General features: G+C 40.4%; 1 protein-coding gene across 1 annotated transcript; it reads left to right on the plus strand.

The window, feature by feature from the left end:
- The first annotated feature begins 375 nt into the window (after window positions 1-375).
- On the plus strand, window positions 376-8,803 carry LOC121933845 (vomeronasal type-2 receptor 26-like). The gene is made up of 5 exons (XM_042473837.1): window positions 376-632; window positions 1,941-2,232; window positions 6,272-6,499; window positions 7,446-7,572; window positions 7,902-8,803. The coding sequence occupies exons 1-5, from the start codon at window positions 376-378 to the stop codon at window positions 8,801-8,803; spliced, it is 1,806 nt and encodes a 601-aa protein (XP_042329771.1).
- Window positions 8,804-12,725: the final 3,922 nt, after the last annotated feature.

Raw genomic sequence — 12,725 nt, forward strand, 5'->3', positions numbered from 1 at the left:
GCCTTACGAAATTTCCGGGTTATGAAAAAAATCAATTGAAAAAAACTGTTCCGGGTTACGAAGGTTATTTCGGGTTACGAAAGAAATTTTGGTGCTTTTCGGCGCTTTTTCGCACCAAATCGCGGCTTTTCCCCATTAGCGCCTATGGGTTTTCGGCTTGCGAAAGCTTTTCGGGTTACAAACGCGGCGGCGGAACGAATTAAATTCGTAACCCGGGGTACCACTGTATTTCATCCAGTGGATGAAAAACACAGTTTGGAATTTGCCTCTTTATAAGGCTGCCAGTAATGCTGTGGGGTATCCTTTCCTCTGGATTCTTTCAAAAGAGATTCAGCTTACATTTGCACGATTATGCTATTGGTTATGTGCGTGACAATGCAAGTGTTTCACTGGTCCCAACCATTGCAAACCTACAATATGTTTTTCTTACCACTACTCATCGTCTTCATTCCATCATCTCTCACTGTCAGCATGAGTTTGAACAACAGTGGACACAGACAGCAAGCAAAAGCTCTGCCTCATGCTTTTAGTCCTGGAGATGATATCGTAATTGGTGAATTTGTATCTATGGTGTATGAGGAACTGACTTTACAGACCTTTGTGGAGTTTCCACATTCTTACAAACGAGCAACGTAAGTAGATAGATCCTCAACCCCCAGGAATCTGCATTGGAGTAACCATCCTCATACCTCTTACTGTCCTTGTTGTCTTTGAACTTGCTCCAACTTGTCTATATCCTTTTTATAAGGAAGTGCCTAGAAGTGATCCCAGTTTCCAAATGAGGCCTGACCAAAGCAGAATATAGACGGACTATGACTTCCCTCGACTTGGAAGCTATGCTTTTATTAATGCAGGTTAAGATAGTATTTGCCTTATTTGCTGCAGTAACATACTGCCGACTCACATTCAACTTATGGTCAACAATAACCCCAAGGTCCTTTTTACAGGTTGTACCTCTGAGCCATCCTATACCTCTGTATTTGTTTTTGTGTGTTGTCTAAATGTAGAATTTTGCATTTATCCGTGTTGAATTTCATTTTATTAATTCCAGTCCAGTTTTCTAATTTATCAAGGTCCTTTTGAATTCTGTTCCTATCTTCCAGTGTGTTAGCTAACCCTCCCAGTTTTTAATCATCTGCAAATCTGAAAAGCATTTTCCCCACCTCATCATCTAAAGGGATTGATAAACATATTTAAGAGCATGAGCTACAAGACAGAATCCTTTGGAACTCAACTTGAAACCATTTGCAGTTTGAAGTAGAGCCAATGATGACAACTCTTTGGGCATGTATTTCCAACCAATTTTAGATCCATCAAATAGGATATCCATCTATACCAATTAAAGAAGACATGTAGTTAATTTGTCAAGATTTCCTCATGGCAAACCCATGCTGGCTCCTACTAACCACTGCATTCTCATCAGGATTCTTGCAAACCAGCTCCTCTATAATCCATTCTAATTTTTTTCCTGGCATAGAGGTCAGACTGACTGTCCTTTGGAGGACTATAGGTCAGGCTGGGTCACTCCCTCTTTCCTTCTCTGTGTGTACAAAAAGTATCTGATCAATTTTCTATCACATAAATCATTAATTGAAAGAGAGCAGGCTGCTGGCTCTGAAACCAGTCGTGCTATGCATCTCCTCCATGTTTATATTGAATTTAAAAGGGACTATCTAATGTACAGAGGTAATTTTTGGAATAGCGGTCAGTACACTGGGTAGTTCATTTAAAACTCAAACTGTAACCCAGAACACATCTATCATCCATTGTTTATGTTAGCCCCTCAAAATCGAAAACAGAACCAAAACACATGTATAGAATCCTGGCCAAAGGGCCAATGACTAATTTTCATCCAAATTTACGGTTAGAATGTCATTGATATAAAGTTTGCTTTTTGCTTTGATATTAGATTGTAAGACTATGTGAACTTCTCTTTACAGTGTCAAGCCAAAAAATTACCAGTATGTCCTTGCCTTTGTTTTTGCCATTCATGAAATCAACAACAATGCCAGGTTGTTACCCAACATCACACTGGGATCCCAGATTTATGAGAATGCTTTTAGTCCACTGATAGCCTCTTGGGCCACTTTGGATCTGCTTTTCACCTCAGAAGGCAACCCTATGAATTATCTCTGCAAGAGAGAGAAGAAGCTCATGGCCATCATAGGTGGGCTCACCTCCTACAACTCCATCCAAATGGCCAACATCTTAAATGCATACAAGATTCCACAGGTATGTTATTTTTATTCTTCTGTTTTATTCTTCCAGATAAAAGGGTTACTCTATAGGAAAGAAAGGAATGCAGGCTACTCATTTAAAGATAACACTTTAATTTTAATGGTTCCACCAAGTTCTTATTGGTTCTACAGCAAGTAGAGCAGACAGATTGCATCAATAGCTGAATGAAGCGTCAACTTGTTGGTCCATCCTATTGAGTCAATGGGTCTGTCTAGGATGGGATAAAGAGAGGACCGAAGCCAATAAATGTGTCACTTGCATTCCCTTAGCAAATTTTTGTAGACTTCCCTCAGTTAATTGAGATAAATTCTCTTATGTCAAATGTTACTTTCCATCCATGCAATACAATGAGAGAGCATTAGCTGTCTTTAGTCAATGTTTCCCTAACACAATATTTCAAAACCAATTACAATAGATCTTCTTTTTCTGTATCAATCTGGTTAGAGCCCCTTCCTGAGAGTCTTCTGTGGGCCAGAAATCTCTCACACAAAATGGGTTTTGCTTATAATATGACTGAGAATGGCAGCTGTCCTATATAAAGTCAGACTGCCAATTTGTGTGGCTCAATTTTGCTAAACCAGTGTTGAGGAACCTTTAGATATTGTCCAATTACATTTTCCACCATCCCTAACCCTTGGTCATATTATCTGGGTCTGAATGGTGAGACATTGAGGGTGACAGACTCCCCACCTTCACTCTACCATCAAAATACTTGGTTTTTAAGGGATCGGAGATGTATCTTTTCAACCCTTACTCAACAATGCCAAGGAATCAACCTAGGAATTTCTGCATAAAAATCATGTGCTGTATCATAAAGTTAAACCCTCTCCCTCATTTTCTATTCACTGGAAAGTCCTCTTTGATGATTTATTGGAGGAAACAGATGTGTTGGATCCATTCCTTAGGGTTTTTAATACATGTTTTATGATTTGATCAGCTCACCTATGGCCCTCTTCATGACCCTGTCCTGAGAGATAAAACCCAGTTCCCCTCATTCTTTGGGATGATTCCAAATGAAAGGCTTCAGTATGAAGGGATTGTGCAGCTCCTGAAGCATTTTGGATGGAACTGGGTTGGTCTTCTCCTTTCAAATGATGACAATGGAGAAACATTTCTTCGAACTCTGAAACCAAAGCTCTCACAGAACAATATTTGCCTGGCAATGACTGAGCTGATTCCAATTGTGGGAAGCCAAAGATCAGCCATTTATACTGATGTCCTCCTCCTAAGGTTTTCCTCCATCCTCTGGTTGTCCAAACTCAATGTATTTATTGCCCATGGGAATGATCAATCTATGGAAGGTTTACGAATAATTCTTGAAAATTTTGAATTTATTCATATGCATCCTATGGAGAGGGTTTGGGTCATAACTTCTCAGTGGGACGTCACAACTCTTTTCCCTTGGAATAAACTCACAGTAAGATCCCTCAATGGCAGCTTGTCTTTCTCACCCCATACAAATGCAGTGCCAGGATTTCAGGATTTTCTTGAGACCATAAATCCATATGAGTCAACGATATATTTCATCCAGCAGTTTTGGACCACTGCTTTTCTTTGTTCTTTAGCATTATATACTTTTTATGAACTGAACCTGGTTAACTGCACTGGGAAGGAGAATCTGAGTCACCTCCCTGGAACTGTGTTTGAAAGAAGACTATCTGGCCAGAGCTACATGATCTACAATTCTGTTTATGCTGTAGCACATTCTCTACATGCCCTGTTTTCATGGAGAGACAAACAAAAAGGAAATGGGATCAGAAATAGTCAGAATTATTTGGAAGTGCAGCCATGGCAGGTAAGTCATGTCCCTTCCCATTGCACATCAAATATAAGAATCCCATTTAATGGGATTTTTCTGGTTTAAAGAAGTGCTGTTGTTGGTCCATTGTCCAAATCACAGAATGAGATGATGATTTTCCTGCTTGGACCATAGGTTGCTTCAGCATTGTGATGACTGAAAGTGCTCCCCAAATCTGGCGTATTTAGGGACCAGGGAGAAGTGGCAAAATGCTGCTCCTCCCTGGTCCTGAAAAGGGGTGTCCTTGGGGCTTCATGCCCCAGGACACCCCGGGAGCCAACCGGGAGCCGCAGCCAGGAGAGAAAGGGGCCTTTCTCCTGGCTTTGTTCTCACAGCCATTTTGTGGCTGCTGGAATGCAGAGTTCCCCCAGAAGGAGCTCCATTTCGAAGCTCCTTCCAGTGTTGTGTCTAGGCCGCCATAAGCTCCGTTTGGAGGCGGCGCGCATGTGTTGCAATCATGGCGGCCCCCATGTGGATGGGAGGCTGCCATGATTGCACACTTGTCACGTACTAGGGTTAGGCCTCATGTGGGCGGAGCACCCTGAGGCAACGCTAGCATGTGACGAGGACGTCACGTAAATTCCATATGGAAAGGGCCTTTGTCTCTTTCTGTGATTATACAGTTGATAAATAAAGTAGTTAGATATCACTTTAGTTGTCATGGGTATTTCCTGTGGAATCCTGGGATTTGTCATGTGATGTGGATTTGTGTGGATTCAGCCTGGTCTTTCAGAGAGTTCTAGAGACTCACCAAATTAAAATTCCCAGGATTCTGTAGGATAAGTCATGGCAGTTCAAGTGGTATCATATTGCTTTATTTTTGAAGTGCAAATACATCCTTTGTTTCAGCCTTTACATAGCCTTCATTCAGAAGGCTAAAACTAGGTGCTGCTCACCTTTTGATCATAATTGACATTACTACTATTAAGTACATACTATTCATATTATTAATATATGTTTCTTCCCTATGAGACAGGTCATAAATATGTGTAAGCTTGAACTATTTCTAAATTTTGACAGATCTAGCCAAGCAGCTGCTATCCCCTGGATAGTATGCTGTGAATTTTCTTAACAAAGGGTCTATAGAGACCAGCAGTTTGTGCTGGCCTGTGGCTGCCCACAACCTCCCACTGGACACCCTGACTCTGCCCCCATGGCATCATAATGCCGGGCGCCCTTCCAGACAGCATGCAGCATCATGGTGTGACTCTGGCACTGCATCTACATGATGCAGTGCCAAAGGGGCATCATAAAGCTGTGCCGCTGCAACTACTGCATCCTTTAGAGGGTGGGAAAAGGAGCTGCTTTTTGTGGCTCCTTTTTGTGCCCTCGAGAGGCCAGATTGGGGCTACAGTGTGATGTTGCAGCGGCCCTGATCTGGCCAGGAAAGAGGTGGCTCATTCCGCCCCTTAGGGGCAGTCTGGAGAGCCCCAAAGATGCTTGTTGTGTCAGGTTTGAACTCTTGCCAACCTATGTTTTATTTTTCATTTCTTAATAAAGAAATACATATGTCTGACATATTTTTTTACACTTTATGTTGCAAACTTTGTTGGACTGTATTCAGCCTTGGCATTGCTGGGCAGATTCCTGATCCAAATGGTGTCTTCATAGGGTTTCTGCCTCAGCACTTCTTTGAACTGTTTATAGAAGCGGTTTTAGTCATAGCAATTCTGTTTTTAATACCACAGTTAGTTATTAAATCGTCTGTAGAATCTCTCTTTTATTGGCATTTTGTTTTCTATCCCTGATGCTTCTTAATTGTGAAATATTAGCACTTTTAGTTCAGTTTTAAATAACAATTGATAGTTTACCAATAGAGGACTTGGGCATCTTTCATGGGCTTCTTACCAATAACAGTAGGCAAATAGACAACTGCAGGGTGAACTGATAGACAGAAGAAGAGATTGATCCCTTATTGTATCATTGTTGTGCTATGTTTTCCTTTGAGAGGGGAGGCAACTACTGAATTGCACAAAGAGAACCTGCCAAGCAAAAGAGAGGATGGTCTCTCTCTGACTTGTTAGGTCACCTCATCCCAGGCCCTGTTTCTGTGTTTTGCAGCTATTCCTTATTCAGTTTACAAAATTCAGTGAATGCACTTTGAGCGTTATGGAATTTGGGTACAATGGTTATAACAATGATCAAGACTAAGATGGCAAACAAATTCCAAAGAATCCCCACTGACCTTTTCCCTAAAATTTAACTGAGTGTTTTAATCTTTTTTCTTCAATAAAGCTTTGCTCTTTCCTGAGGAACATTCGCTTTAACAATAGTGTTGGAGAAGAGATACATTTCAATGAGTATGGAGACCTGGAATTTGGATATGATATTATCAACATGATCACATTCCCCAACCAAAGCTTCCAGAGAGTCCAAGTTGGGAGAATGGATCCCAAAGCTCCTGATGGAAAGCGGTTCAGCATTAATGGAAGTGCCATTTTGTGGAATCACGAGTTTCAACAGGTAGAGATAATTTTGGGTTAACACTTTCAGTTACCTAGAGGAGACATTATGAATGCTGAAAGTGCAGGACATTTGTGTTCTGGAGAAATAATTCAACACATTTCTCACCTAATTTGAGACTTTATCACTTGGGGATTGAACAGTGGAATTAGAGCAGGATAGTAGCATATGTGGCTGTACCTTATCACATGATACTGTGTCTCTCCAGTTGCTGATCTGTAGTCCTTCTATTGCAGGAGCACTACTTTTCATTGATGGGCAAAACCCATCCATTCCTCCCAATCACACTGCTTCTCCTCTGTTGATGCATCTGTGATACATTCCTCCTAATGCAATTCCAATATGCAGACAGTCATCTGATGTGAATGGGCATGTTTCTGCTCCTCCTTTCCTCCTTCCTGCATACTATACCCAAGTTGGGTATAATGTTTCTCTCCCCCACCCCCTTGTCATTTCTTTCTTTCTTTCTTTCTTTCTTTCTTTCTTTCTTTTCTTAATGGATTGCCATGCTAACACCATTGCACTAAATATAAAAATAAATAAAAATTAGTATAGTCTGAAAGGCATGCTGAGAAGGGCACAGGGCAGAGAACCAGGGTTATGAAGGCCAGTGTATGGATGAAGGAGGCCAGGACCATGGTGATTTGGAAGAACTCAATCATATTAAATATCCCCAATCTCATCTTTTTCCATTTCCTAGACTTATGAGATTGTGGTGCCTAAGGGCCTGGTGTAATAAAGTCCTTACCCTCCCAACGTTTTATGTGCAACCTCCATTAGTATTATATAGCTTCTTATTACGCTTCTACCACAATTTAATTACACTAATCAGACAATTAATGCCACTTTCAGTTGGTTCTGATGACAAAATTCAAAATTAAGGAAGTACAGCTGTGACACTTAGTTTATTTCCTCCTTTAATTTCCTTCTTGATGCTTTTCACCAGACAACTCCTCATGCCACATGTGTTGACAGCTGTAGCCCTGGTTTCAGCAAGATTGTCCAGCCAATGGAGCAAATTTGTTGCTATGGATGTGCTCAGTGCCCTGAAGGGAAGATTTCACTCTATTCTAGTGAGTAGACATATAGAGTTATTTGTTAAGGAGTGGAATGAGGGATCCAGATTAGTTTATGGTGGGCTGACTGAATTCCAATCCAGAAATAGACCAAGATATTCAGCATGAAAAATCTTCTCATTGATTTTCATCTCGAATGGACATGTGAAATTATTCATGCATCCCTTTTGCTAAGGTTATGGGGAAACTGCACACAATAGTTTGAATTGGGTGCTCTTTTGTGGGCAATATAAAATATTTCTTACTTAACACATGTGACTGTGATGCCTGTTAAATCTAGAAGTTATATAGTAGAAGCACTGAGAGATTTCATTGTTGAATTTCAGACGCAGATCAATGTGAGAAATGCCCAGAAGAGGAGTATCCGAACAAAAACCAGACTCAGTGTATTCCCAAAACTGTGACCTACCTATCATACAATGAACCCTTGGGAGCAACTTTGGCTGGCTGTACCACTTTGTTTTCCACCATCACCATTCTAGTGGCCTGGATTTTCATTCATCACCGTCATACTCCTCTTGTCAAAGCCAACAACTGGAATATTACATGTGTCTTGCTTGCCTCACTTTTACTTTGCCTTCTGTCCTCCTTCCTTTTCGTTGGAAGACCTGGGAAAGTGTCCTGCCTCCTGCGACAAACTATGTTTAGCATCGTCTTCTCAACTGCTGTTTCATCTGTCTTGGCCAAAACCATTACTGTGGTTTTGGCTTTCATGGCCACCAAGCCAGGAAACAGAATGAGGAAATGGGTTGGAAATAGACTGGGACTATCTATTGTCCTTCTGTGTTCACTAATTCAAAGTGGGATCTGTGTTATATGGCTGACAACATGTCCTCCCTTCCCAGAGCTTGACATGCACTCCCAGATCAGTGAGATCATAGTGCAATGCAATGAAGGCTCAGATGTCATGTTCTATATTGTCCTGGGCTACATGGGTCTTCTGGCCATCACCAGCTTCACTGTGGCTTTCTTTGCCAGGAAGTTGCCCGATAGTTTCAATGAAGCCAAGCTGATCACCTTCAGCATGTTGGTGTTTTGTACTGTTTGGGTCTCTTTTGTCCCTTCCTACCTAAGTACCAAAGGGAAATACATGGTGGCTGTGGAGATCTTCTCCATCCTGGCTTCCAGTCTTGGTTTACTGGGTTGCATCTTCCTCCCCAAAAGCTTCTTTATAATCCTGAGACCTGAACTAAACAGCAGAGAACAATTAGTAAGGAAAAAATTATGATGGCCTTCACATTTATCTCTTTACATTCCTTGACCCACTTTCTATTGCCACTAACATGTATAAATTTACAAACTTGTGTTCTAATTGACATCAATATATTATCCTTCCTTTTATTTAAAAATTAGTTATATCATGATAATTCAAACTTAATTGATGTTAGGCCTTGCCTTGTGATTGATTTTTGGTTATTGCTATTATAATTGTAGGATTATTTACCTTGACAGAATGTATTGTTTCAGTTAGATTATTATTCCTATACACTTTATGAGATATAAGTTCATTGCCCCATCAGTTTGAAATTCATGAAATTATTATATAGTGTTTTATCTATTAGAGTATGAAGAGATTGATATTTTTTGTGTTTGGATACATGTTTATTTTATTGTTCAGTACCGGATTCTCCTATTGCTCCTTAGTGATATCAATAGCTTGAGATTGTCAGCCTGAGGGCAGGGAACCGGCTAATTAAAAATAATAATTGTAAGCTGCTTTAATAGCCTTTAGGGCTAAAGGGCAGGATATAAATACCATAAATAATAAATAGTTGAGAGACTTGCTGAGTACGGGCTTCATGCCCTAGTTTTTCCTTGGTAGCTTAAGACTTAGGTTGTACCTTCCACAATTCATAAGAATATATTTGTTAAGATTCTCACAAACCTGATCAGGCGGGCTTGGAACTGAACTATCCAGACAAGAAAGACTGTATTCCAGCGTATAAAGGAACACCAAATCTTATTATAACCTCAATGATATAGGGGGAATTGGGGCAGAAAGATGATGCAATGGACAGTATAATTATTAGAAATGCATTTAGTAGCAAATTAGGAGGATTAGCCGTATCCCCATATGACCTTGACCAAGTCTTACAATCTTTGAGATAGGTCTTTCTTTCCATTTCACTGCCCTCCTAGGCACAGATGGTGAGGACAAAGGAGACAGCCTTCCTTGTGGTTCCTCCTAGACTTTGGAAATCTCTCCCAGGAGACGATCATTTTGCCTCCTTTATTTCTTTTTCTTCAGCAGGCAAAGATCTTTCTGTTTAAAAAGGCTTTCCGCTGACCAGGATGGAGTGACGCACAATTTGGTTGGCTGGTTTTAGTACACAATAAGTGTTTTAATTTTTAAAAATGTTTTAAATCACTTAAAATTATTTTAATCTTAATATCTTAAAATAGTGTTTCAATTGGATGCACGAGTTAATGTCTGTTAAGCTTTTGTAATCACATTTTTTAAAAAAGGTGTTCTTTTATACTGTAAGATGCTTTGAGTCCTATTTGGGAGAAAGGCAGGAAATATATCATATAAAGCAAGAAAGAGCTAACACATCAAGGGACAGAATCAGCATGCATAATGACCTCAACAGATTGGAGACATGAGCAAAAACGAACAAAACACATTTCAGGGGGGATAAATGTAAGGTTCTAAATTAAGCCAGGAAGAATGAAATGCACAAATATAGTATGGGTGGCATCTGATTTACAATACATCATGCAAAAAGGATCTTCTTCAGCAGTGTGATGTAGTAGCCATTAATCTTCCAGAGGTCCAGGTGGGTGATATCTTTGTGTGTACAGTTGCAAGATACAAGGTGATGATGCTTTGGCATCCTCCTCTGTCTTTTCCCAGCCCTTATATGCTGGGAATATAATGCTGCATGCATGAGGTGGTGAAGGTATTCTTGGTGCAGCTTCACACTTTGCCAAGCCATTATAAACACTTGTCCACTTTCTAATATGCATAAATGTTTTCAAATTAAAGAGCACAAGAGATCAACTGACTGTAATCCACAAGAGAAAAAGCTTCAAGCTGATTGTTTCAGTCTCCAGTCATGAGGGGTCAGGGGACTTTTTGTTTTTAGAAGGACGATTTCCCATTACAACAAGTTCCTAAAGTATCACATAGAATTCAATAAGAAAATGGAATATTCTTGTTTCAGGTGGGAAATTCAGGGCATAACATTTGTGAACTTGGCTTTCAGGGGTGCATCTGTATTATAGAAATAATACAGTTTGACACCAATTTAACCTCCATGGTTCTGTCTTACTGAATCCTTGGCTCTTCCAGGCTCTATCTTACAGAATCCTATGTCATTTTCGGAGGCGCCAGCACTCTTTGGCAGAGTGTCAAACTGCATTATTTCTACAGAGTAGATGCGCCCCTTGCCGTACAAACTCAAGATTCAAACTTCTGGAAGGTACCAAGTTCAGGAAACTTTGAGCCAAAAATCATGAGGTTGAGTAACTAATGATCTGATTTGGAAAGAAACAGCTATGTAGGTCCAGTCATTTCATGGGCCAAAAGCCAACATGTGAGAAGGGGTTGGTGTTCCTCTAAAGGCTGTCATAGAGTAGATTCTATAATGAGTGTTCAGAAACCCTGAAGGTACTGAATTTGTGCTCATTTCTTAAATGCCCTTATCCTTTGTTCTTGGCTGGAATGTGCAAATTCTTTATCTTCTTCCTTAATTTCATTTCTTCATTTCAGACATCTGTCTTTAAAATAACAAAGTAACTTTCTGTCATGTCCCTTTGCTGTGTTAAAAACTCCAAGTATCTGAGCTGAAAATCCTGAGGGAATCACCAAGGGATCAGAGGAATGTCTCTGAAGTAAAGTCACAGACTTTATTATCTCATTGAATCTCCAGCTCTGTGGCAGAGAAAAAGAGAGAAAGGCACAACATAGTCTCCTTATCTCAAGAAGAGCCAGGCCATTGGGCAAGTTGGGTTGTGTTCACTGTGACTGTCCATCAAATTGATGATAAGAATAAGCTGGAGGAGAGCCTAACTTGGTAGTTTAGGAACCAGAACTTACTGCTTTCAAAGTTTAACATCCCTGGCTTCTTAGATGAAAAGATGTAGGAAGGCAGTTTGGACAGACATGATACTGGAGATGTGCTGCCTGCTAAGATAGTATAAAACTAGATACAGCCTTTCTCTCACCCAGAGAGAGCTTAGAACCTTGGCCCGAGCCAGGAAATACCCTTAATAAAAGTGTGACGTCACATAGTTTCCTTCCAGTCTCCTACCAGCGGAGACTTCAATAGACAAAACCAGCAAGCCATATAGTCTGTCTCTAATCTGTACCACAAAAATCCATGCATTTCTTTGGCATCTGTTCCTTGAAAGGCAGCCAAAGCCCGGAGAGTCACCTGACAATCATTGCCATTTCATAGCCAGGATATTCTAGATGATTTCATCTGTCATACTGAAGGTTCCAGATCACAAGACCTTGGCTACCAAGGTCATATCATGGCTAGTTTTTTCCGCTTATCATATCACTTGTAGCTTTGTGAGATTGCTGCGAAACTATCAGTGGTGCTTCAACATTTTGTACTTCCATTAGAAGCTAGGCTCTAACTCATCCAAGCTGTTGTTATCCAAACATAAGCTTCTGGTATGAAAATTTATTCCTTGGTGATGGACGAATGCTTGGGAAACAGTATGAAGGTAAGGCTATGTTTTGTAATTTGAAATTCATGCTCCTTGTTGTTTTACCAGAAATTTATTAGCCATCAAGTGTTATCAGCTACCTGGTTCTCCCTACAGTCATGAAGTTGGGTTTACAGTTAGGTGTGTGCAGTTACACTGCTGGAAGCAGACGTTCCCCTAAAACTTCCTACAGCAGCCCCATGTATCTCAAACGTTAACAATAGAATAGTTGGGGTGGTGGTGGTGGTGGTTACACTTGGAACTCCCTTCAAACAATCAAGCAGAACTATTTTCTATGAGTGTAACTTCACCCTTCACAAGATGCTTCTGTTCACTTTTGGGGAATAGTCTAAGTACCATTTCAGCCTCTCACATCCAACCATTTCCCATTCATGAAGGTCTCTTCAATGGCAGCTGGTGTCAATGGGGGTGATCAAGCTACCATAAGTTAGAAATGGCTTGAAGGCACACAACCACAATATCAGAAAAAGCGG

The sequence above is a fragment of the Sceloporus undulatus genome, chromosome 6, assembly GCF_019175285.1.
Source record: "Sceloporus undulatus isolate JIND9_A2432 ecotype Alabama chromosome 6, SceUnd_v1.1, whole genome shotgun sequence".
Classification (NCBI taxonomy): Eukaryota; Metazoa; Chordata; class Lepidosauria; order Squamata; family Phrynosomatidae; genus Sceloporus; species Sceloporus undulatus.

What these genes read in the sequence shown, in the direction of transcription:
- LOC121933845 (XM_042473837.1), top strand. Translation starts at nt 376, where the DNA reads ATGCAAGTGTTTCACTGGTCCCAACCATTGCAAACCTACAATATGTTT. An exon ending in CATTCTTACAAACGAGCAAC is followed by an intron (nt 633 to 1,940) that starts GTAAGTAGATAG and finishes TTCTCTTTACAG; the next exon opens with TGTCAAGCCAAAAAATTACC. An exon ending in GAAGATTTCACTCTATTCTA is followed by an intron (nt 7,573 to 7,901) that starts GTGAGTAGACAT and finishes GTTGAATTTCAG; the next exon opens with ACGCAGATCAATGTGAGAAA.